Below are 25,272 nucleotides of genomic sequence, written 5' to 3'. Positions count from 1 at the left end.
ATGGGATCTTACAAAAAAAATGCCACATTCTCACATTTTTCCTCCATTTTAATGAGTATGGTATTTGGTAATTGAACCAAACTAACCGAAGTAGTTCAATATTAGATTTTTAAATTAATTCGGTTTAGTTTTGATTTTTTTAGAGGAGAAGTTTAATTTTTTCGATTTTAGAATTTCCAAAATTGATTTAAGGGAATTAACCATTTGAATACCCCTAATATTATGAGATTATTAAATGACATTTCTCTATTAGAGAGATTATTAATTGATGTTTAATAAAAATATTTTTAAATATTAAAATTTATGACAAAAAGAAAATAAATATCAAAATATTAATAAAAAATTTTATGCATAAAAATAATATTATTTTAATTTAAAATTGAATAAGAGATCATTTTATTTTAATACTATTATGTTATTTTCCTTTTCTTTTTTTTCATAGAGGAATAAAAGAAAAAACAACATACTAAAATGGAAAGAAGTACAAGTATTAATTTATTACAGAAAATCCATATTAATTAAGCTTTAAACAAAACGTCATGTCCTAATGTAGTCCGCTTTCAGACCGAGATAATCAAAACAGAAAAAGAAAGTAAATTTACCAAAAAGCCCACACTCCATTTCATTGGGCTTCCTTCTTCCTTACCTCAGACGAACCTTCATAGTTCAATATACCTGTCGTCTTCGATCAAAAAAAAGAAAAAAAGAAGAAGAAATTCTCTCAAATTCTCCAGAAAAAGAAAATAAAAAGAGAAAGAAACAAACAAAAAGAATCAATCTCATTACTGAGAGAAGTTCACGCTCTTGCGATTTGCACAGATGCCGTTAATCATTTGAAGTATCCGTTTTAACTTCTCCAGGTTCTTTCTCAAATCCATTTTTTTCTCTTTAATCTATAGAGTTTAATTTGTTAGGGTTTTTTTAATGGCATTTTTTTATTTTCTTTTTTTTGTTATATAATTTATCCCTTAATCTCGTTTTGATCTTTTAATTGATGCTCGATTAATTTTTCTTTTCGAATTTCTTTAGAAATGTTTCACTATTTCTAAGTTTATATGTGGGCATAATATTGATTAATTTCTCTTTGGTTGCTGAGAAAATTGAAGAAGGGTGAAAGGAAAAGACGGAGTGTTTTTTTTTTTTAAATGCTACAGTAAATGCTGTTAAGTTACTTAGATAATGAACAGTGTATTTCAACTTAAGTCTACTTAAAAATCTTCAAGAAATTTTTTTTTTCACTTTTGTATATGCATGCTTATGAAATTTAATTAAATTCTGAGCCATCGAATTGAGAGAAAAATGTGATTAGAATGTGCCTCTTTTATCTGATGAGTACGATTGCTTTAAAATTTCTGACCTTATAATAGCTATTGCAACTTGTGAGTTAAAGTTAATTGCACTATTTGATGAATCTTATTGCGATTATTTTATGGATATGTCTCTCTCAATTAGAAGCATATGCATGTAGATTAGAATGCATATTTGAGGGTGGTTCTGTGGGGCAATGTTAAATCTTAAATTGCATTGATGGAATTAGAACTGCTAGATTCTGGTATGAGTCTAATATATTGGTCTGCTTCTTTGATTCTGCTTATGAGCAGAATGGATCGTTCTGCTGGTGGTGAAGGTCCTGCTATACTGCAGATACATAAATGGGGTCCCTCAGAGTTGCAACTCAACCTGTCGGAATTTCGTGAAGCCTTTATATCCCCAACAAGGGAGTTACTGTTATTGCTTTCATACCAATGCCAAGCTTTGCTAGTTCCTCTGGTTAGAGGTTAATATCCTTTCTTTTTTTTTTATTGCTGTGTTTCTCGACTGCCAAAATTTTATTTTATTTTTGTGTGGGTTGGAAGGTGTTCATCAGGGGCTTCATTTATTCATTCCTGCTGTGCACTTAGTTTCATTTGCATGGGTATTCTGATTTTGTTTTTACTTTTGTTGAGTTTTTCCTTTTGGTTTGCAGGGGACTCTCTGGATTCTAATGTTTCAGAAAGTTGTTATGATGAGGGTCCTCAAAATTCAGATTCATCAGCTTGTAGGACTGATTCAAAGGATGATATTCCATGCACTTCTGAATCAACAATGCATTCTGATAATGGTATATCTCTTGAATGTAGATTTTCAAGATCTAATAGTTACCCTTTTCTTTGTGATGTAAACTCATTGGCTTGGGGTGTGTGTGGGGATACCTATAATGAGCACAAGGATGGCCCATTTAGAGAACTTCTTTTTGTGTCTGGCAGTCAAGGTGTGATGGTGCATGCATTTTGTGAGCATGATAATAGCAGTGTGCCTGGAGCAACTTCAGAGGGTGAGTTTAGGGAAGGGACATGGGTTGAGTGGGGGCCTTCATCCTCATCATTTCAAAATATCAAGGAAGAGGAGTCAATTGATTTGTCTTTTGAATGCCCTGGAAATGTTATAGATAAAGGCACCGCTAATGGACAAAGAGGAGTTCCAGACAAGACAAGTAAGAAAGCTGGGGTTGATAATTTGTCAGGAACTGCGACTTCAAAGAGGTGGTTGCAATCATTTTTCACTAAAGCTGAAACTATTGAATATGAGGGTAGCATTTGGACCAGGCTTCCTGAGAAGTCATCATTTCCTTGCTCTGCGAAAGTTGTTTCTTTTGGCATTTTTACTGGTAATTTACCAGTTCTGAGATTTCTTTGTAAAGAGAACTCTTCATCAAGTAAGGAGAGCTGCCTAGAGACAATTGGGAATTTAGAAAATGGTTCCCATGAAAACTTAGAGTTGTCTTCATCAGATATTTGTTCTGAGACTTCATACAAATGCACCAGAGTGTTCTCTAGCAATTCACATCAGTTAATTGGATTCTTTTTAACATTAATGAACCCTGCATCTGCCGATACTAATGATGAAAGTGAGAAAAGCAGATGTAAGAATATAATTTTTGTTGCCCGATTGAATAGTTGGGGAATTCAGTGGGTTTCTTTGGTGAAGCTTCAGGAAACTGTGAATACATGCCCACTGGTTGAGTGGAATGACTTCCGCTTTTCCGATGATTTTCTCATTTGCCTCAATGCTTCTGGCTTAGTTTTCTTTTATAACGCAGTTTCTGGTGAGTATGTTGCACATCTTGATATTTTACAGACTTGCGGATTAAACCGTCAGGTGACTTTGCCTGAACCAGAAAGTTCAGCTCTAGATGATGATATGCACAGCAAGTCATATTATCAGCATGGTAGTTTATTTGGTAGAAGAACATTTAGGAGGCTACTTGTTGCATCTTATACATCTCTCGTGGCTGTGATTGATGAATGTGGTGTAGTATATGTGATATATTCTGGTAACCATTTACCAGACAAGTATTATGCTTTTGACAAATTGCTTCCACATTATAAACATTTAGGACTTGGGATGTTAGTTGGTTGGGATGTTGGTGGTTGTGATGTAAGCCATCAAAGGATATATTTTAATTCTGCACATTCTTGTAATTTAAATAGTTCTTCCAAGATGAAAGAAATTGTTTCCTTTTATGATAATATTGGAAGCAATTTGCTTCAGAAAATCCATGGCTGGAACCTTTACGGAAATAGGTGTCTGTGTGATTCAGTCTTGAATGGCTTTTCTGCTACTTCAAAAGTAACGGGTGAGAAAGTTCATGATTCGCAAATACAGTTCCACCTTATGCGAAAGGTTTTTCTTCCAACAGATAGATATAGTGATGATGACTGTATCTGTTTTTCTCCTTTGGGGATTACTCGGCTCATTAAAAGGCATAATTTTAAGGAGCCCAAGAGTTCTCAAATTGTTCATTTTGACTTGCATACAGACTCCGTAGTCCACGATGACAGATGCTTGAATTCAGGAAGTGAAAAATTTTCTCTCCATGGGAGAGAAGAAGCTTGTATTGGAGAAGCTGTTGGTTGTACATTCCAGGGATGTTTTTATTTGGTGACTAAAGGTGGTCTTTCGGTGGTTCTCCCTTCTTTTTCAGTTTCACCAAATTTCCTTCCTGTTGAAACCATTGGTTATCAGCAACCAAGAATTAGTACTGGCATTGGATGTCAAGCAAAAAATACTCTGGGAATGGAAGAGCCAAAAATGTTCTTGTCGCCTTGCAAAGTGGAAATTTTGGATAGAGTTCTTCTCTATGAAGGTCCTGAAGAGGCAGATCGCTTATGTTTGGAAAATGGTGAGAACAACATGATTAGATACAATTCCCTTGTGTATATCAGCAAAATTTGGTGATCACAATTGTTTTCTGTATCTTGGTTTCATTGTCATCATTACCATTTACTTTGCCCAATCATTCTAAACCTGGTACACATTTTGTTTCAACTGTAGTCTGTTGGTCGTTTGAGCTGTACGTCAACACTATAGAATTGCTATGCTCTTGACAATTGATGTCTGCTATGTTCTGTTCTTGGCAAATTCATAATGGATATTTAGTTATATTGGCTGGGTACTAAACTGGGGTTTAACTGCTGATAGCTTCAGTTAGTGGTGGCTTTTAAGTCTATTCATTGATTTTGGAAACTTGTTAACCAATCTATATAACTCCCTTGATTTAAAATGCAAATCGTGAATTTTGTAGTTTAACAAAGAAGGAAAAAGGTTTCAATAATGGTTGTGTGAGGATGGAAATTTTTGTGGCTACTAAAGATAGGTTGGAATGTCTGGCATGAGGTGGTTATTTACATTTTAAGCATTGGTTTCAAATTTGGAGTTATGGAATTATGAGGTTGCATGGGTTTGGAAGGAGGGAAGCTTATATTGAATTACTGTTGCCACATTGTATATAAGTTTAACTTCTGTCATATTGGTAGATTTTACTTGTTGTAGATTGTAAAAAAGTTTTATATCACTCAATCTTGTTGTTGACTAGCATCATAGCTTTTGCCTATAAGTCTAACTGCTGTCGTAATGATAAATTTTACTAGTTGTAAACTGTAAAAAAGATTTATTTTACTCAAATTTTATTGTTGACTAGCATCATAGCCGTTGCCAATAGATGATTTGATGGTCCTTTCAGGTACAATAGGTGAGTGCTATAAGTAACGTAATATGGTTGTAGCACTGTTCACATGACTTTAATGTATTTATAAAGGGTAATTCAATCTTTTTATTTATGGTCTACGCTATGAACATGTTGCTGGTGATTTATGTTAGATTATGGCTATCTTAAATTAGCGCGCAGGTGTGTTGGCTGTTGCCCTTTTTGTTTTATTGACTAGGAGAGCATTTGAATGAATTCTTGACTTAGGATTATTGTTAAAATTGTCCTTAGGCCTTTTAAATTTTGTTGAAGAATTTTGAAGTTTCTTTATTTGGCACTTAAAGACACTTAGGCTCGGATAAGATAAGGTGTGCATTTAGCTTGCTGCCTTAGTTGCATCAGCTGTGCCCAGGAGATTGGATAATTGTTGTGTAAGTACTTATCTGGAAAATGCAAACTTGCAAGCATTTATGTATGTGCTGATTTCTCCATCTTCATATGTTGTGTGTATAGATGTGCAGAATAACATATAGTTTTTTTGTGTATGGACTTTTTGACGAAATGGCTCTGTAATTACCATAATGAAGCCAAATATGGTTTATTAAATGTTAGGATCAGTTCCAGTTTATCCTTTCTTGTACCTTTGATGAGACTGATATTGGCGATTGGCCTTTTTATTGACAAGCATAGTATTTAATCATCATAATCATCCTTTAAAGGTGAATTATGTTCCAATTCACTTTTTAGTTTTTTAGAATGAGAGCTTGAAACATTATTCTGCATATTAATTCTATCAATAAGTGACTGCTGTTTGGTGTCAAGCTAATGGGTTCAAGTCATGATATAACTGGGTAAGAATGCCTAAGGGTAGAACCATACCAAATTACCTGCCAGGACCATAGTTCAGTTGGAGCACACCTGGGTAATGATCCTTTCTCTCCATTCTGTCAGATAAAAGTGCCCGTAAGTCTTAAATTTTAAGAATAATGGTTTGGCTTGTTCTTTGGAATCAAATCCATTCAACTTGTAGTTGCAGCAAACCACTTAAAATTTCCTTTGCTGCTGTTTCATAAAGTATTCTGGAATATGGCAAAAACCATTCAAATCTTCTACTATTATCCTTTAATATTTAATGTCCTTCTGCCACCCTGGTAATTACATACATGGGAGAATCTGGTAAATACTATATGCAGTTGAATGTAGAACTGATTGTGATTTATGCACATAAAAACTCATCAGAAATTTGCTGAGGAAATTGTGTGAGCCTTATAGGTAGTACTGAGTCAAACCAAACTGAAACTGATAAGCTGAATATCTCAGTTTCCGCTTGTGAGTGATGCTTTTAAAGGTTAGAGCTTGAGTTAGTAAAGATATAATTCATTAGGATGATACTTTACCCATTGATATAGGCGTAAGTTTGTCAGAACTGTTTTGATTGGTCAATGTCGAAAACACCAGAGTACCAAGAGTTTTGTTTTAAAATGTATGCAAATCCTTAATTTGTGGCTTCATAGGCTTTTGTGGACTATACTGTATCTAAATGTATTTTTTTTGTTTACTTCTGAGGTACACCTCATAAGTAGCTCTATGACTCTATCTGCATATGGATTTCAGTTAATTTTCAAGTCTTCAGATTCTTGGTGTCACAGTATGTTTGTGGCCCAATTGCCCCTCTGGCAAGAACTATCATTCTCAAGCTCAGAAAAGGGTTGCTTTACTCTTGATTTTACTTCCTATAGTTTTGTTAATGTCAAATTGTTTTTGACATTGCTATTCTTTCCAGTGGCCTCAGTGTTGTTTGTGGTGCGGGTATGGTTTTAGTGCTGCAACTTAGGTTTTGGCTATTGGCCTAGCTGGTTGCTTGAGTAACTGTACAGTGCTGTTTGATTCTTTTCAATATTGTCTTTCTATTATCTATAAGTTCCTATGTGTAGTTAGCAGAGAGAGATAGTGGTTATGGCATCTATGATCATATGGTTTATTTGGTCTAGTGAATGCTGTCTACTTAAGTTATTAAGCTCACCAGAAAATTTTCTTTGTTGTCTAATGTTCTCTTGTTGCTGTTTCCAATGAAAAAATGTTTGTTTGTATTGAAGGATCCCTTCCTTGTTGCTTTCCTCGTCATCTTGCTTCATTGTTCCTCAAGAGGATACATGGAATGATATGGAGACACAAAATGAATGATTACCTTTTCTCATATGTTAGCAGAAACGCTCCTTGCATAAGTTTTCTTGTGTATCATTTGCTCTTGCTCTGGAATATTTGTATTGTTGGGATGTATATCAAGAGTAGAAAAGAATTTTCGTACTCTTTGTTTGAAACTTCATAATTAGACAGTCCTGGATATGGAATTCTCCAGATTTTTTTTAATGCAAGAAATATTTACACAAAGTGGCTTCTTGAAATTCTTCTCCGGGATAAATGATATAAATGAGTTTGAGGATGAACCCATAGAACCACGTGTTATTAATGAACACTTACGCTGCTATAAGCTGACTGGTATTAGGAAGACAGTTTTGCATTGCGATGCTTCTAGTCTTGGTTAAGGTAAAGTGGAAATGGCTGAAATTCAAAAGGCTGCCTTTTATGCAGGATGGTGTAACTTCAGCTGCTCCCATCTTGTGAGTGACGAGCCTGTTCTGCATTTAATGAATGGTTTAAAAGAAAGCTGTAAAGTGCAACTAAAGTACCCATTTAAGAACTTTAAGCCTTACATGTGCTTTCACTGAAGCCTTGGTTTTCTGTGATGACCACAAACTCTTTTTTATCCAAATTGGTTTTGGGGTTGCTTCCTTTTTACACTTCTTATTTCTTTTACAGTTTTCATTTCAAAGTATGATTGTCTTTGCTCATGGATTGCTGCAACATTAAAGAATTCTGAAATAAATTTTCAACATTTCATGTGAATTGCTTCCATGTCAGGATGGGATCTGAAGTTTTCTCGGGTGCGTCAGCTGCAAATGGCATTGGACTACTTGAAATTTGATGAAGTAAAGCAGTAAGATTCTTCCTTTTCATTTTAAATTCTGTGTTCTTGGTTTTTCTTTCCTCCTTTCTTGTCTTTTATTTCTTCTTTGTCCTCTTTTTTTTTTTCTTATTCTTTGTAAAATGACATTTTATACAATGGTAAAATCTCATTAATTATCTGTTTATGCTGCTGTGGAATATATCTGTTTATATACCTCTTGTTTGTAACAGCCAATTGAGTGCATGGCTATATCTGTTTATGCCATCATGGGATATATAACTTTGTCCAAAGCAGAAGGCTTCTATTTTTTAATTTTGTCTTCCAGCCTCTCTTATAATTGAGGAGCCTATGGAATAGGCAAGGTTAGAGGAATATATAGTCTCAATGTAAATTAATCACTTTTTTGTAGTAGGCAATTGAGTGCCTAGCTATTCGCATTGTGAGCGTCATCATAATTTTCCTCATCATGTTAGTACTAAAGTGATATTGATTTGATCATACCATACAATAGAAGGAATCAGGTCATTTAGAAAGTTTGTTCTATAGGGAGTAAGAGAGAGGGAGAGAGGGGAGGGAGAGATCTGAAGTTTCTATTTACTTGATACTTTATTTTATTTTATTTAGGCATTTTCAGATGTTGTATTCTAGATTTTTATATGATGGTAGATATCCTATGCTATTATTTGGTTGGTTCTTGTTAAATTTTGTTTTTGTAAAGGTTATTGCTATAATTTACTAATTTGCACTTCACCTCTTTTTGTTATGTGGAGAGTTATTTTTTCAACTATGTTTCTCATTCCACTGCTGTTTCTTTCTCCTTTTCCGTTTTCCTTATGCTGTGTGTCATGTATGGAAGACAATATTTACTATACTTTGCAGTCCTCTCTGCTGTATGCCCAGAGGAATACCTTGATTCTTCAGCATTTTATATTTGGTGAATTAGATTGATGTTTTTTTCCATGAATTAGACTTGATTTTAGCAAGTAATTAATGAATTTATTTCTCTTGCTGGATTAACAGATCTTTGGAAATGCTTGTGGGTGTCAACCTGGCAGAAGAAGGTGTTTTAAGATTGCTTTTTGCTGCTGTTTATCTTATGTTTCGGAAAAATGGCAATGATAATGAGGTTTCTGCTGCGTCAAGGTTAAGAGCTTCTTACTATCTTTCATTGATTAGGATGGTCTGAGGATTGTATTTGTTTGCCCCTTGCAATGCACATGGGAAGAATGAGTGCTTCATATCCAGATAACAGTGCACAATAGAGTAATTACAATGTTTTGCCTTTGTTTCCTGTATTTTGTCTCCTTTCACCTTTTCCTTGAAAGATATAGGTATTGTATGCTTAGGTAATACCTGTTTACTATTTTATGATGGGGATCCTTGGTATTTGATTTTTTTGCTTGGTGGGTCATTGGTCCATATGGTGTTTGATTGAGGTACACACCTGTAAGGTTATGGATTTTCTTGTACTTCTATTTCCAAATTCTTTTCTTTGTAGTAATTAGTTAAGATCACCTTCTACCGACTTTCCAATGGAGCTTTATATTTTCTTATAGATAATTATTTTATAATATTGTACGTATTCTTTATTTCAAAGTTTATTTTGTATTAATTCATAAATGTTCCCTCTCATAAATAAGCAAATCTCTTTTTATGCTTTAACTTGGAAACTTAGTCTTAAACTATGCTTAAATGGTTGTGTGTTCAGGTTTAATACTTGTTAGATACATATTTTGTACTATTTAAAAAGGTTTGTTGCTCTGACTCTTCATTTTCCCTGAAGTTATGTGCTTTGGAAAACTATCCTGCCCTTGAGAATGGGCATGTTTATGAGGACATGATCATCTGATGTAAGGCAAAACTTTGAAAAACCTTGTCTGATGCTTTGACCGTAGTCAAAGCTACAAAGATAAGAAGTATCAGATATGCCCCAGAAACTGATTTTTTTTTTTAAATCTAGGATAATCTAAATGAAGTATTGGATACATATCAGAGGAATTTGGACAAGTATTGGATGAGATATGATACAGGATTTGGCTACCTTTTAGAAGTATCTCTAGTTGACCTATCATAAGTGAATCTCACCTTTTTTTTACCCCGTTCCTTCCCCTCCTTTCGCAGTCGAAGCAACTGGAAAGGTACATCTTTTTTTTATAAGATCGGTGTATGGATTATGATCATGTCAAATTTGGTCCCTTATTAAATTATTGTAGTTATTGGTATCGGTTTTACTTTTTTTTGTTAAGTGGTATCGGTGTTGCTGTTATCTACAAATTACATTTCACATTAATTAACTGCCTAATTACAACATTGTGGTTGACTTCATGTATCTGCCAGTGTCTTTCCTTGGTTTGGCATGACATATACTTTTATGCCATGTTATGGAATCAAGATGTATATAATGTTGGGTATCAATTTGGTATTGTTGGTTATTTTTTAATTTTAATAATAATTGTATTTATATGGATGATTTAGATCACTATGTATATTTTCTAATATATGTATTTACATATCATTTTCTTATATTACAGGCTACTGCAATTAGCCACCTGGTTTGCTACCAAAATGATCCGTGAATATGGATTACTCCAGCGTAAAAAGGATGCATTCATGTTGCAGGGCTTAGATGGGACCTGTCTCCTTGCTCTTCCTCCAGTTTTACCTGATAAAGCACAAAATGAAATGGGATATTCTGTAAGGCTTCGCGAGATGGCTCATTTTCTGGAGATTATTCGTAATCTGCAATATCAACTCAGAGCAAAACTTAAAAAGCCAGGCCAAGGATTGGTATGATGCTGTGATTTGGTTACTCTATGCTGCTTGCTTTCTTTCAGAATTTCAAGTAATATTTTGTTCATATGACACAGGTGGATCAGGAGGAGCCACTAAGTATAGTAGATCCAAATTCCTTGCAGGAAGAATTTCAGTTTTCAACACCTTTAGCGAATTCATTGGAGACATTGAATCAATATGAGCTTCAGATTCCTGCATTGACCTTCCCATCCAACAATAATGAGAGGCTTGCTTTGGTGCCTGACAATTCTCTGAGCTCTGAAGCTTATTTGGACTCAGAGGATTCAAGTGAGTCATCTGCCCTTGTTTCACGAGGGGAAATTTCAGGGAAGAAAATTCTTCCCTCTGAAAACCCCAAAGAGATGATTGCACGTTGGAAAATAGATAAACTGGATTTGAAAACTGTGGTAAAAGATGCTTTACTCTCTGGTCGCCTCCCTTTAGCTGTTCTTCAACTGCATCTTCATCGTTCAAGCGAATTCACCTCTGACGAAGGGCCTCATGATACCTTCAATGAAGTTAGTGACATTGGAAGAGCTATTGCTTATGATCTATTTTTGAAGGTAACTTATTGAAGGTTAAGTACTTGAAGGTGAAGTTTTTCCATATATCTGCTGTACATTGACTGTACCTGAACAACAGGGTGAAACTGGACTTGCTATAGCAACATTACAACGGCTTGGAGAGGATGTTGAAGTCTGCCTCAAGCAGTTATTGTTTGGCACAGTGAGGAGAACTCTACGTATGCAAATTGCTGAAGAGATGAGGATATATGGTTACCTGGGATCAGTTGAGTGGAATATGTTGGAGAGAATATCACTTATTGAGGTATGTTAAAGTTTAATGTTAGTTGGCTTACATTTCTGTTAAAGCATGTGTAAATGCAATTGAGTTCATAACCTGACCATTTCTGCGGTGCTAAAATTTTTGTCCTTTTGTCTCTCTCTTGGAAAGAGGCTTTATCCTAGCTGTAGTTTCTGGAAAACATTTCTTGACCATCAGAAAGGGCGCATGCAAGTGACATCAACTTTAAACTCACCAGGAGGGGTTCATTTGTGCCTACTGGATTTTTTCAACCACCTAACAATTGAGTGTGGTGAGATTGATGGAGTAGTTTTAGGTTCATGGGCAAATGTTAATGAAAATTCATCTGATCCTGCGCTTGATCTAGATGGTGCCCATGCTGGATACTGGGCTGCTGCTGCTGTGTGGTCCAAGGCCTGGGATCAGAGAACCATTGATCGTGTAAGCAATTTTTCATGCCTTTTCTTGGATCATATTTTTTTTAAAAAGGTTATAAATTGTATTGAAACATATTGTGAGGAACAAAATTGCCATAGTAAGACATGTTTAATGGGCACTATTATAATAATTCTTGGCTTCAATTTTTCATAATTCGATTGTCTGAGTATGATGAAAAAGATGAGTATTGGGTTGAAGCAAATTTTAAAGGGAAAACTTCTATGTGATCAGTTAGTAAAAGGAGGGGGGGGGGGGGGGGTTAAATCAAAGTTTTATTCCATTCTTGTTCAGTTCTCTTAGAGTGGAAAAAGCTTTCAATGCATCTGATATATTATGAAGCAATGAAATACTCTTGAACTTTTAAATTAAACTTGATATTTAGCTATGTCAAATTGGTATCTACAATTTTGGCGTTAATTACTTTGAAGGAGTGCATCATATTGCATATTATTTCTGTGGGATGCATTTTGGAAGCTGAAAATATACAATATCTTGAAGGTTGATTTTTGTATTGCATGCAATTTCATGTTTGCATTAACACACTTATGAGCTGTGTGGTGGACTTAAAGATGTCTTTTTTAAATCTTCCGTTTTTCAGATAGTACTGGATCAGCCTTTTATAATGGGTGTCCATGTGTCATGGGAGTCACAATTGGAGTATTATATATATCGTAATGACTGGGAGGAAGTCTTCAAACTCTTAGACCTTGTTCCTACATCTGTTTTATCAAATGGAAGCCTCCAAATAGCTTTAGATGGTTTCCAGCCTGCCTCAACTGTTGAATGCAGTGGATTTCCTGACTTTAGCAATTATATTTGCTCTGTTGAAGAACTGGATGCCATTTGCATGGATGTTCCAGATATCAAAATTTTGAGGTTGTCTTCCTCTGTTATGTGTTCTACATGGTTAAGGATGCTCATGGAGCAGGAGCTTGTAAAGAAACTGATTTTTTTGAAGGACTACTGGGAAGGCACTGCAGAGATAGTATCTCTACTTGCACGTTCAGGCTTTGTTACAAACAGATATAAGATTTCATTTGAAGATAATTCCATTGAGAGATTGTCAGATCTACATTTCTCAAACAGCAGTGAAAATTTTCATGCAGACACTGTGCAAGCTTTGGATAAATTACTTATTCGCTACTGTGCACAATATAATTTGCCAAATCTTCTAGACCTTTATCTTGATCATCACAAGTTGGTTCTCAATGATGATTTGCTTTTTTCATTACAGGAAGCTGCAGTAAGTTTCATAATGCCCAGTGACTGTTAATGTTCTTTATACTTGATCTTATCTGATTGTTTGATATTTAATAACCATCCTTCATCCATGTTTTGTTGGCCTTCATAACTGGCTTGTCTTTTGCTTGATGTGATTTTCTTTCATACTTCACCAATGTGAAACATGTCATGTGTTTATACATGGATTGTCTTAAAGCTTTCTGATATTGCCAGCTTGTTTACTAAGGTCGCTAATAGATTGTTCAGTTCTACATGATAAATTATTTTTATGTTCTTACATATCTTTTCTGTTTTATGTGATGCATCTGTTCAGGGAGATTGTCATTGGGCAAGATTGCTGCTCTTATCAAGGATTAAAGGGCATGAATATGATGCATCTTTTGCAAATGCTCGTTCAATAATGTCAGATAATTTAGTTCATGGTGGAAACCTCCGTGGTCATGAAGTAGATGAAGTAATTTGTACTATTGATGATATTGCGGAAGGAGGTGGGGAAATGGCAGCATTAGCGACTCTAATGTATGCTTCTGCTCCAATCCAGAATTGCTTAAGTAGTGGGAGCGTTAACAGGCATAATAGCTCCACAGCTCAATGCACGTTAGAAAATTTGAGACCTACATTGCAGCACTATCCTACATTGTGGCGCACACTTGTATCTGGATTTGGACAAGATACAACTTTCAGTTACTTCAGTACCAGAGTAAAAAATGGTTAGTATTTTACCTTTCTTTTTCTTTTTTATTCATGCCCATTAAAAATCATGCCTTAATTTTAGGCACAATATTCTTGCCTTTTGGTTTGGGAATGCAGCTTTAGCAGATTACCTAAATTGGCGTGACAACATTTTTTTCTCTACTGGACGTGATACTTCACTACTACAGATGCTGCCTTGCTGGTTTCCTAAGGCTGTACGGCGGTTGATCCAGCTTTATGTGCAGGTCTCTTTTCTTTTCTCATTTTTTACCATTTAATCAAATGTAGTTAATATGGTAGGTAGCTAGGCAAACTTTGTTGCTTTGGCTTTATCATGCTTAAATAAATTCTAGGAAATGCCATTTAATGTTACCTTTGACAGATTTCATCTATTCCCTTGCTTTTTGGCATTTTACTTTTATATCATATAGTTTGTGCAATGTTGCAGGGTCCCCTTGGATGGCAAACGCTTTCAGGTCTGCCTACTGGAGAATCTTTGTTGGATAGAGACATTGATTTTTACATAAATTCTGACGAACAAACTGAGATTAATGCTATCTCCTGGGAAGCAACTATCCAGAAACATGTTGAAGAGGAACTTTATCACTCTTCACTTGAGGTTTATCCTTATTCTTCCTGGATAATTAGTTAATACTATACCTTATGGATAATAATCATCCTAGAGGGAAAGAACTTTATTTGCTTCCTCCTATTGCATGCATTTTTACAGTAAGGATGATGTATTAATGTCTGGTTTAGAATTTCCATTTGTACTGTGTTAGGATAATGGGTTGAAATCTGAGTTTAAATTTCATGTATAGTGTACAAATGGAAGTTCTTGCTTGAGTCACTTTAACAGATAATTGGTGGGAATATTGGACTTATTTTTCTATGTTGAAAGGATCCTGTGCTTTTGAATTATATGCCAGTAAATTCTCTGTCCTTCCCTCTATCTTCTTCCAATTAAAATAATAATAATAAAGTGTAGTACATTGAATCTAGGAATCCCTATTTGTTTCCTTTAGGTAACTAGGTTTGTATTCTATCTGATGCAATGTAACTTAGGTAAAGCACTGATGGCTGCATCATTGTAATTTGTCTCAAGGCACTGGGAGCATTTATTTTATTAAATAAATCTGATTTCATCATGGCCTTCTACTATGTTTTTGCTTTATTTTTATTGGAAGCTCATTAGTCTTAATGGCATTATTGCTCCTCCATGAGACATCATTTGTTCAACCTTTTCTCTACTTTCTCCTTGTTTGCAATTGAATGAAGAGTATATTGCAGTTTCTTGTTGGAAATATTATCATTCCTTACTTCTTTTGTTTGGCTCCTGTTACTTTTATTTGGGTTTATGCTACTGTTAGTTTAGGGTTTGCTTCAATTTATATCGTTTCTGGTATTATCTTATATGGTTTAACCATAACCATCGTTTTTCTCAGTAGTTCTATTGCTTATTTTCACTTTAGGACACTGGACTTGGGCTTGAACATCACTTGCATCGTGGACGTGCACTTGCAGCTTTTAATCATCTTCTTACTTCAAGAGTTGAAAAGTTGAAAAGAGACGGGAGATCCAGTGCTTCTGCACAGACAAATGTTCAATCAGATGTCCAAACACTTCTTGCACCTATATCTGAGAGTGAAGAGTCTCTTCTTTCATCAGTAAGTGGTTATCATATTATTTAGATTATAGTATGTTTATGATTGAAATGGAGATTGACTAGGAAAAAAATGCATTCATGTAGGCTGGCTTAGTTTATTTTCATATGCTACTACAGAATTACCAAGAAGAAAACTGACCTCGGACAACTTTGGATAATGATGCTGTGATGATACTCATTGCTCTTGAATTTTCAGGTCATGCCCTTTGCCATTACCCATTTTGAAGACACTGTATTGGTGGCATCAAGTGTTTTTCTGTTGGAGCTTTGTGGTTCATCAGCCAGCATGCTCCGAGTAGATGTAGCTGCATTGAGAAGGATATCTTTCTTTTACAAATCCATTGAAAATAGGGAGAAGTTTACTCAACTTTCCCCTAAGGGTTCTGCATTTCATGCTGCATCACATGATGACAATGTTATGGAGTCTCTAGCTCGAGCACTTGCTGATGAATGTATGCATGGGGATAGTTTAAGGAATTCTAAGCAAAAAGGATCTCTAATCTCGGTTTCTAGTAAACAGCCTTCACGAGCTCTTGTGCTTGTCCTACAGCATTTAGAGAAGGCTAGTCTTCCGCTGTTGGTGGAGGGAAAGACATGTGGATCTTGGCTGTTGACTGGTAATGGTGACGGCACTGAATTGAGATCTCAACAAAAAGCTGCAAGCCAGTACTGGAGTTTAGTCACTGTCTTCTGTCAGATGCATCAGCTTCCCTTGAGTACAAAATATCTTGCTGTATTAGCAAGAGACAATGACTGGGTATGTGTCCATTATTTTTCATTAATTTTTTGATCATCAGCAATTTTTCTTTGACTACAAACTTATGGTGTCCCTGTCTTCTTAAAGGTTGGATTTTTGAGTGAAGCTCAGATAGGAGGGTACTCATTTGACACAGTGTTCCAAGTTGTAAGCTCATTATTTTTAAACTTATTTTGGAATTTTAAGTTGATCTTCCTAGTTTAGTGCTTAATGGTATTATACTATGTTATTAAAAAATTTGGACCATTTTATATCCCGTTACTTTCTTTCCATGTTTCAGGCATCAAAGGAATTCAGTGATCCTCGGCTTAAGATTCATATACTGACAGTTTTGAAAAGCATGCAATCAAAAAAAAAGGCTAGCTCCCAATCATACTTGGATGCTTCTGAGAAAAGGAGTGAAAGTCCCTTTACAGAGGAAAATGTATATATCCCCGTTGAACTCTTTAGAGTTTTAGCCGATTGCGAGAAGCAGAAAAACCCTGGAGAGTCCCTATTGCTAAAAGCAAAGGACTTTTCCTGGTCTATTTTGGCCATGATTGCATCGTGCTTTCCAGATGTGTCTCCACTGTCCTGCTTAACAGTTTGGCTGGAAATAACTGCAGCCAGGTTATTCCAAACAACTCAAGATGAAATTATACTTCTATGATCTTTTCATTTTACTACTTTTTTGTGTCACTGCATTCTCTCCAATGAGTCTAGTATCCTTCTTTCTAAGATTTTGCATTTTTCTTCATGAATATAATCATATTTGTCATTATGAGTCTCAGATCTGATTGGATATAGTCATACAGGGAAACTAAATCCATCAAGGTGAATGACATAGCTTCTCAGATAGCAGATAATGTTGCAGCAGCTGTAGAAGCTACCAATTCCTTGCCAGCTGGCAGCAGAGCACTTTCATTTCATTACAATCGGCGGAGTCCAAAACGTAGGCGGCTTTTGGAATCCATATCTAGGACTCCCTTGTCTGAGACATCCGATAGTGCAACAAGAATATTTTCTGATGAGGGCAGTATTGCTGGGGAAGATAGAAATGTTGAACTTGGTGAACAGATTAATGTTTCAAGTGATCTTAATGAAGGTCCAGCTTCTCTGACCAAGATGGTTGCAGTGCTTTGTGAACAACGCCTCTTTCTGCCTTTACTAAGAGCATTTGAAATGTTCCTCCCTTCGTGTTCTTTACTTCCATTTATCCGGGCTCTTCAGGTTTGTGAGCTAAACTAAATTCTAGATTTTTTATTCTTCTTTGCTACTTTTTAAGCGGGAGAGAACTGCTGTCAATTTGGTAGAAGCCTTGTGAGGTAGTTATCACCAACCAGCAGTACATGTGTCCTCATAGTCTTCAGTCACTGACTGCAGTTTCTATGTTTGCCACTTCTATTTGTTGTTTGGCTGCCAAACATAGACACTTTGTGCCTTACCCTAAAGTAATTGGAAAATGAAGTTTGAAGTGCTTTAGAAAACTTCAATGATGATATCTCAAACAAAATACACACACATACATACATATGTATACATATATATGTACATGTATTCATATATATGTATATATAAATATATATATATTTCCGGGTTTCCTTGTCGTAATTTAATACATTATTGTAACTTAAAATGTTCAACAGAAAATGTCCCATGAAAGCAATATTTTCTTAAAGACCTGAACTTGAATAATTTTGTTAGATTGATTATATTCACTTTGGATATGAAGTAAAAAATGTGGATGCTGTATTTTATGTAGTAAGAATCAAGAGAGTAGAGGTAGACCAAAAATCGCATAGATTGAGGTGATAGGAATGGTTTGGCCTCTTTGGATCTTTTAGAGGATGTGCTACCAAGCAGGGTGGTGTGGAGAAAACAGGTTCATGTAGCTGATTCCTAAACTGTTTAGGGATTAAGACTCAGTTGAGTTGAGTTGGGCTGGGTTGAGTTGTGTGTCATAAGCTGTGACCAGAGCTGGTGAATTATGCTTTCAGAAACAAATTAGGAAAGAGATTTTTTTTTGTTAAATATAGTGATCTTATTTTCCATGCATTCCTTTTGTTGTAATAGAGTGCATTAACGTGTTTCAACTGCTGACAAGCAGTGCTATAAAGTCTTTTAACAATTATGTTTTGATTCTGGGTTTGGCTTTGAAATAAGGTTGAGGATTGAAAGTACCACGTTGGATAAAACCTGATTCTATTCTCACTCCACTATCCCCTTCCTCCTGTTCTTTTTTTCTTCAGGCATTTTCACAAATGCGTCTGTCTGAAGCTTCAGCACATCTTGGTTCGTTTTCTGTGAGAATTAAGGAAGAACCAAGTCATTTACAGACAAATATTGGGAGAGAATGCCAGATTGGAATATCATGGATTAGTTCCACTGCTATAAAAGCTGCTGATGCTACACTTTCAACTTGTCCATCTCCTTATGAAAAAAGGTGCTTACTGCAACTTCTTGCTGCTGCTGACTTTGGAGATGGAGGCTCTGCGGCAGCTTACTATCGACGACTTTATTGGAAAATTAATCTAGCAGAGCCTTCTTTGCGTAAAAATGATGGTCTGCACCTCGGGAATGAGACTCTAGATGATTCTTCCCTTCTAACAGCACTAGAAGAGAACAGGCAGTGGGAGCAAGCACGCAACTGGGCTAGGCAGTTGGAGGCAAGTGGTGGACCTTGGAAATCTACTGTTCACCAAGTTACTGAAATTCAGGTACATTATCACTATATTCCTTCTTGTGGCACAAAGCAAATTACTGAGGTTATTAGATTTTGCATTTGCCTATTTGAGTCAGATTATTTATCTAGTATTTAAATTGTCAGAAAATAGCTAATTTGGGTACAGAAGAATGACATTCGCATAATCACCAGTTTTGTTGATTCTTTTTTTTGCAGTATGTTGTTGACTCTAAAAATTAGTTTGATAATCATTTGTTAGAAACTTAAAGTAAAATTTTAGGGGCTTTCATGGTTTCCCACTTACATGTTTCATGTGGAAATTAAAATCAATTCTATTTGGGGTGCTTATGTTGTGAGGGGTCATTTCATTCTTTTGGCAACTGGATTCGTTGCAGCCTTATCCTTACAGCATGAAGTTTGAAAAAATGTTTTGATGTTGAGCCTATTCTCTTTGCTTGTCTTTGTAGCCTTATTTTGCACTTGAAGATCCTTTCTGCATTCATTGGAACTTTGTGTTGTTATATACCCTCATCCCTTTTCCTGTGATCATCTATTTACTCTGTTTAGCATTATTGGACCTACTATTGGGAAGAAAAAAACAATTGTTTAGATTTAGATGAGCAGAGAAAAAAAAAAGGTAGTTTTTCCCTTGGAATTGGTGATGGCATAATCAGTGTTTGTGAAGAGTGCTTTTGTGATCTGATTTCAAGATTGCCCCTTGTAGGACATCTGAAGAGAGTTAGGTTGTTTACTAGCTTCCAAGAAGAGAAAAGGAAAGAGTGGTGGAAATGGTCATGGATATATTGACGGAGCAAACAAAGATAGACACACACTTATAGGCATCCACATATGCATGGACTGATTGATGGTTGTCAAAACTATGTTTAAAAATCTGAGATTTGTACAGTGTGTCGTGCTTTGATGTTATGTTCCAGATTTAGGTAGAGTATAATAGACTGTTTTGATATGGAGTTATAGGTGCTTTGACAAAAAGACAAAATGTGAAAGTGTGTAAATTGAGGATATTTTGTCACATTGCCTAGACTTAGTAGATCATATTCATGGATATCAGATATTTTAGTGAAAATTGGATTCCCATCGATAGGAGGGTGATGAGAATTTGATGGAGAATCTTCCAGGCTCTAGGAGTAAACCTAATATAGAGTTGTCCTACAAGTAAGGATTATTACATCACAATGATGGATAATCCAGGTATGCTCAACACATGATTGTGAAGTTGAGTTCCAAATGAGGCCATGTTTGGAGGAAATTTATTTTCTTGATGCATCTGGTCTATTGCCATTTATTTTGAGTTCTAATATGCTACATACCTTCTGCAATGAATGTTCTTTTCTAGTGTTAGCCTCTTGAACTTCTGACTGTCAGTTTTCTTTGCCCTTTAGGCTGAATCCATGGTAGCTGAATGGAAAGAATTCCTTTGGGATGTCCCTGAAGAGAGAGTTGCTTTATGGGATCACTGCCAGACGCTATTCGTCAGATATTCCTATCCTGCTTTACAGGTATGCTTTCATCATACATGTGACGGATGTCAGCCAGAATCTTGTTTTTGGCAGCTTGCTCATTTATTCTCAATGCAATCTTGCTGTTGGCTTGCAGGTGGGGTTGTTTTTCCTTAAGCATGCAGAAGCAGTGGAGAAAGATCTTCCAGCAAGTGAGCTTCATGAAATGTTGCTGCTTTCTCTTCAATGGTTAAGTGGGATGATAACCCAGTCCAAACCGTAAGTGATTTATCCAAATTGAATTGCTTCTTTGCATCCAAGTATTCAGGTTCCTTTTTAACCTCTGTGCTAAATTTATCAGAGTTTATCCTTTACATCTTCTGCGAGAAATTGAGACTAGAGTATGGCTTTTGGCTGTGGAATCTGAAGCTCAAGTGAAAAGTGAAGGAGAGATCAGTTTAACAAGTTCTAGCCGGAACCCTGTCACGGGGAATAGTTCCAACATTATCGATAGAACTGCTAGCGTAATAACAAAGATGGACAATCATATTAATTTAATGAATAGTAGAACTGTAGAGAAATATGATGCAAGGGAAGTACACCACAGAAATCAAGGATTAGACTCCAGCTCTTCTACAGTGACAATTGGGAGTTCAAAGACAAAACGGAGGGCCAAAGGCTATGTGCCATCAAGAAGGCCACTGGTGGACACAATAGAAAAGGGCCTCGAGCCTGAAGATAGTTCCAATCCTCCCAACCTTAGAAATGACTTCCAGTTGCAAGATGAAAGCTTTAGAATTGAAATATCTTCTCCTAAGTGGGAGGAGAGGGTTGGACCTGCAGAACTTGAAAGGGCTGTCCTATCCTTACTGGAGTTTGGACAAATAACGGCTGCCAAACAACTCCAGCAGAAGCTGTCTCCAGGACAGATGCCTTCTGAATTCATACTAGTGGATACTGCTTTGAAACTTGCTGCGATATCCACTCCTACCAGCGAAAGATTAATAGCAAAGCTTGATGAGGAATTTCTTTCTGTTATTCAGTCATACAATATACCAACTGATCAGCATTTCATCTACCCATTGCAGGTACTTGTTATCTCTGTAGTTTCTCATATCTCCATTATCTGTATCAGTTGATCTAGGTTTTGAGCAGTTAAAGTTCAACCAGAGTTTTCCTCATTCATGGGTTACTCGTGGTTCTTCCTTAACTTTCCTGGTTAGTTGTTGCTCTGATATTCCTATCTGACTCCTATTCTGAATTTCAAAGGTCTTGGAGAATTTAGCAACTGTTTTCACTGAAGGTAGTGGACGTGGGTTATGTAAGAGAATAATAGCTGTTGTCAAAGCTGCAAAAGTCTTGGGTCTTTCATTTTTGGAGGCATTTGGCAAGCAGCCTGTTGAATTGCTACAGCTACTCTCTCTTAAAGCACAAGAATCTTTTGAAGAAGCAAATCTCCTTGTGCAAACTCATGTTATGCCAGCTGCTAGTATTGCTCAAATTCTTGCAGAATCCTTTCTAAAGGTGATTTCTTGGGTGCACTTAAAATGATCACTTGAGTTTTAATGCTTATATTGCTTTCAGTATCTGGATTTTAGTTGTGTGAGAAGTCTTTATATTTCTGTTGTCATTTATATCCACGAACTGCACCTAATTATATGGTTCTGTTGTCATCCACATCTTTGCACTGCACCTAAAATCAGCGTGAGAAATATATGTTTGTGTGTCAGTTGGGGATTACTTTCTTTGTATTTCTATGCAACCTGTTGACCTCACATATTCAGTATGCTTTAGGGTTTATTGGCTGCTCATCGTGGGGGATATATGGATTCTCAGAAAGAAGAAGGCCCGGCTCCTCTATTGTGGAGATTTTCAGATTTCTTGAAGTGGGCTGAACTGTGTCCTTCTGAACCAGAAATTGGCCATGCATTGATGCGTTTAGTGATTACTGGACAAGAAATACCGCATGCCTGTGAGGTAGTATCTTATTATAACAATAATTGAGTATCATTTTGTGAGGATTAAAAATATCAAGCTTTTTAAGAATATATGAATGTGTATCATATGTAGAAACTTTGTTAAGAAATTTGTGAAACTATAACTGGTGTAGCATTGATGTTTTGGTTGCCATCATTATCCTAGAGAAGTCATATTTTGAAAGTCAATCCTTAATATAGATGTAATTAGGTATTTGAGAGTCTAGTGAGAACAGGCTCTGTTCTTTTGGTTGTAGTATGATCAATAACTCTCATTCTATTATATCTTCTTTAGTTGTATCACTTGTGCAGTTTTTATGCTTTCTAACTTGTTATTTCAACAAAGCATGAGATTTTCAAGGCAAAATTTTTTGTTTTATTTCTTGCTCTAGAGGGGTTGTGTTTTTTACGCATGAACCTTTCATTCACTGGAAAATTATGTTCTCAGGTTGAGCTTCTTATTCTTTCCCACCATTTCTACAAATCATCAGCATGCCTTGATGGAGTTGATGTTCTTGTAGCCCTTGCTGCAACCCGGGTTGAAGCTTATGTTTCTGAGGGTGATTTTGCATGTTTGGCTCGCTTGATAACTGGAGTTGGAAATTTCCATGCTCTTAATTTCATTCTTGGCATTCTCATAGAAAATGGTCAATTGGATCTACTTCTTCGGAAGTATTCCACTGCTGCAGACACAAATGCAGGCACTGCTGAGGCTGTCAGAGGATTTCGAATGGCTGTTCTGACATCATTGAAGCATTTTAACCCTTACGACCTTGATGCATTTGCTATGGTTAGTGTATGCATGTTTGGCTTCAATCTCATCTGTTTTTTTAGCCCATCAATATCATCTGTTTGAAAAAGCTGTTTTGAGTTTATAAATATACATCATATAAGACTAACTAATTAAGGTTTCTTTACAAGACTAAGGCTGTACTACTAACTATAGCATAGTATTTAGGCCCAGAGGTGTCCATGGGCAGGGCCGGGCAAGCCCCTCCTTAAGAGCTAAGCCCAGGCCTGCTTATGGACTTAAACTTTTATTATATATTAAATAAAATGATAAAAAATGTTTTAGATTGGTATTTTAACATTTTTAATTATATTGTGTTAATTGAATTTAAATAAGAATATATTATTCATTTTACAAAATAATAAAATGGAAAATCTTAGCCCAAGCGCAGCCCGAAGCTGGCCAGGCTTGCAGGCCTGTGCAGATAGCCTAGCCTTGGACTGGTCTATTTAGGCCATCATATTTATTATATTTATTAATTGGGCAATTTACTGGCTTCAAATTAGGTTGATGGTCATTTGATATGTTGTCATTTGATTCCTTTTGGAAGCTAGTCTAGGAAATTATACATGTAATAGAGGATTCAAGGAGTTCCATGCTGTTTGGCAATCGGAAAATATGCAGTTCTTTTAGTTAAAGATATTTTGCAGACCTCATCTAGGCTTTTGTGAAATATATTTATCTCATGTTGCCATGTTCATATACTTAAAAACTGTTTTGGTCCAATCATCAGTTTCCTTTCTGTTGTGCTTTTCTTCTTTGCAGGTTTATAACCACTTTGACATGAAGCATGAAACAGCTGCTCTGCTGGAATCACGAGCGGAGCAAGCTTCCTTGCAGTGGTTTCAACGTTATGACAGAGACCAGAATGAAGATCTCCTGGAATCAATGCGCTATTTCATTGAAGCTGCTGAAGTGCACTCTTCAATTGATGCTGGCAATAAAACACGCAGGGCTTGCGCCCAGGCTTCCCTTGTCTCTCTTCAAATACGAATGCCAGATTCTAAGTGGCTCAACCTATCTGAAACAAATGCTAGGCGAGCGCTAGTTGAGCAATCGCGTTTCCAAGAGGCTCTAATAGTTGCAGAAGCCTATGGTCTCAATCAGCCAACAGAATGGGCCCTAGTACTTTGGAATCAGATGCTCAATCCAGAACTGACAGAAGAGTTTGTGGCTGAATTTGTGGCTGTGCTTCCTCTTCAGCCATCTATGCTTATTGAACTGGCAAGATTCTATAGGGCTGAGGTAGCAGCCAGAGGTGATCAGTCCCAATTCTCAGTTTGGCTCACTGGTGGAGGGTTGCCCGCAGAATGGGCCAAATACCTTGAGAGATCATTTAGATGCTTGTTGAAGAGGACTAGGGATTTGAGGTTACAGTTGCAGCTGGCTACTGCTGCTACTGGGTTCGCTGATGTGGTGGATGCCTGCATGAAGGCCTTGGATAGGGTCCCTGACACTGCAGCGCCACTTGTTTTGAGGAAAGGGCATGGTGGGGCTTACCTCCCATTAATGTAAAAAACATGGTTGTTAGTGAGAGTATGATTTTGGAAGAGGCTGGCTGATGATTATTCCGATGGGTAAGACTTGATTGATAGGATGATGATGATGCTCATGAATCCAAGGATAGTTTCCTAGTATTGCCACTTGACAATCATCACTGCAGAACTTGTGATATGGCAAGACATGGAAGTTGTTGGTTAGCTGCGCAGCTTGAGATGATCTTTTTGTTATATAAACATTGATTGGACAAAACTCAGAACTAGGATGCGGAAAAAAAAAAAGTGATTGAAGAGTGTATTCTAGATTTAGATTGGGGGTTTCCATTGCAATCAAAATGCTGTATGATGGCTTGGTTCATTTGTTCCATTTTATTTTTTTTGGAAATATCTGTTTGAGTTAACAAATTAGGGTAGGCAGGTCGTAGATGCCATTCGATGAATATTAAGGGACAAGGGTCCATATCATTTTTGTAAGAAATGTACAGTTTGTTCATTCTTTTTCCAATATATAGTTCATTTGCCAACTCTTTCCTCCCCCTTTCTTTTTCACTAATCATT

General features: G+C 36.3%; 1 protein-coding gene across 3 annotated transcripts; it reads left to right on the top strand.

Annotated features, from left to right (window-relative positions):
- Positions 600-25,238, top strand: LOC18611704. 3 transcript variants are annotated; one of them, XM_007048099.2, is made up of 26 exons: positions 600-860; positions 1,602-1,777; positions 1,967-4,162; positions 7,889-7,964; positions 8,955-9,077; positions 10,466-10,721; positions 10,802-11,290; positions 11,370-11,555; positions 11,682-11,972; positions 12,568-13,212; positions 13,525-13,921; positions 14,022-14,149; positions 14,353-14,523; positions 15,377-15,571; positions 15,767-16,327; positions 16,415-16,474; positions 16,608-16,936; positions 17,122-17,536; positions 18,556-19,023; positions 20,393-20,509; positions 20,607-20,728; positions 20,811-21,537; positions 21,719-21,973; positions 22,244-22,426; positions 22,874-23,215; positions 23,981-25,238. In XM_007048099.2, the coding sequence occupies exons 2-26, from the start codon at positions 1,603-1,605 to the stop codon at positions 24,728-24,730; spliced, it is 9,657 nt and encodes a 3,218-aa protein (XP_007048161.2). In that variant the 5' UTR covers positions 600-860; position 1,602; the 3' UTR covers positions 24,731-25,238. The 3 variants fall into 3 exon arrangements, with proteins under 3 accessions (XP_007048161.2, XP_017979572.1, XP_017979576.1); XM_018124083.1 differs by lacking the exon at positions 1,602-1,777; XM_018124087.1 differs by lacking the exons at positions 22,874-23,215; positions 23,981-25,238 and having other exon boundaries at positions 22,234-22,422.

Source organism: Theobroma cacao, chromosome 1 (assembly GCF_000208745.1).
Source record: "Theobroma cacao cultivar B97-61/B2 chromosome 1, Criollo_cocoa_genome_V2, whole genome shotgun sequence".
Taxonomy (NCBI): Eukaryota; Viridiplantae; Streptophyta; class Magnoliopsida; order Malvales; family Malvaceae; genus Theobroma; species Theobroma cacao.
The sequence above is the reverse complement of the archived record's forward strand: the minus strand, read 5'-3'. Positions and strand labels throughout refer to the sequence as shown.

Excerpts from the sequence above, each read along its gene's own strand:
- LOC18611704 (XM_007048099.2), top strand. The coding sequence starts at position 1,603 with ATGGATCGTTCTGCTGGTGGTGAAGGTCCTGCTATACTGCAGATACAT. Across the intron at positions 10,722-10,801 it reads AAAAGCCAGGCCAAGGATTG|GTGGATCAGGAGGAGCCACT; the intron begins GTATGATGCTGT and ends CATATGACACAG. Across the intron at positions 22,427-22,873 it reads AAATACCGCATGCCTGTGAG|GTTGAGCTTCTTATTCTTTC; the intron begins GTAGTATCTTAT and ends TTATGTTCTCAG.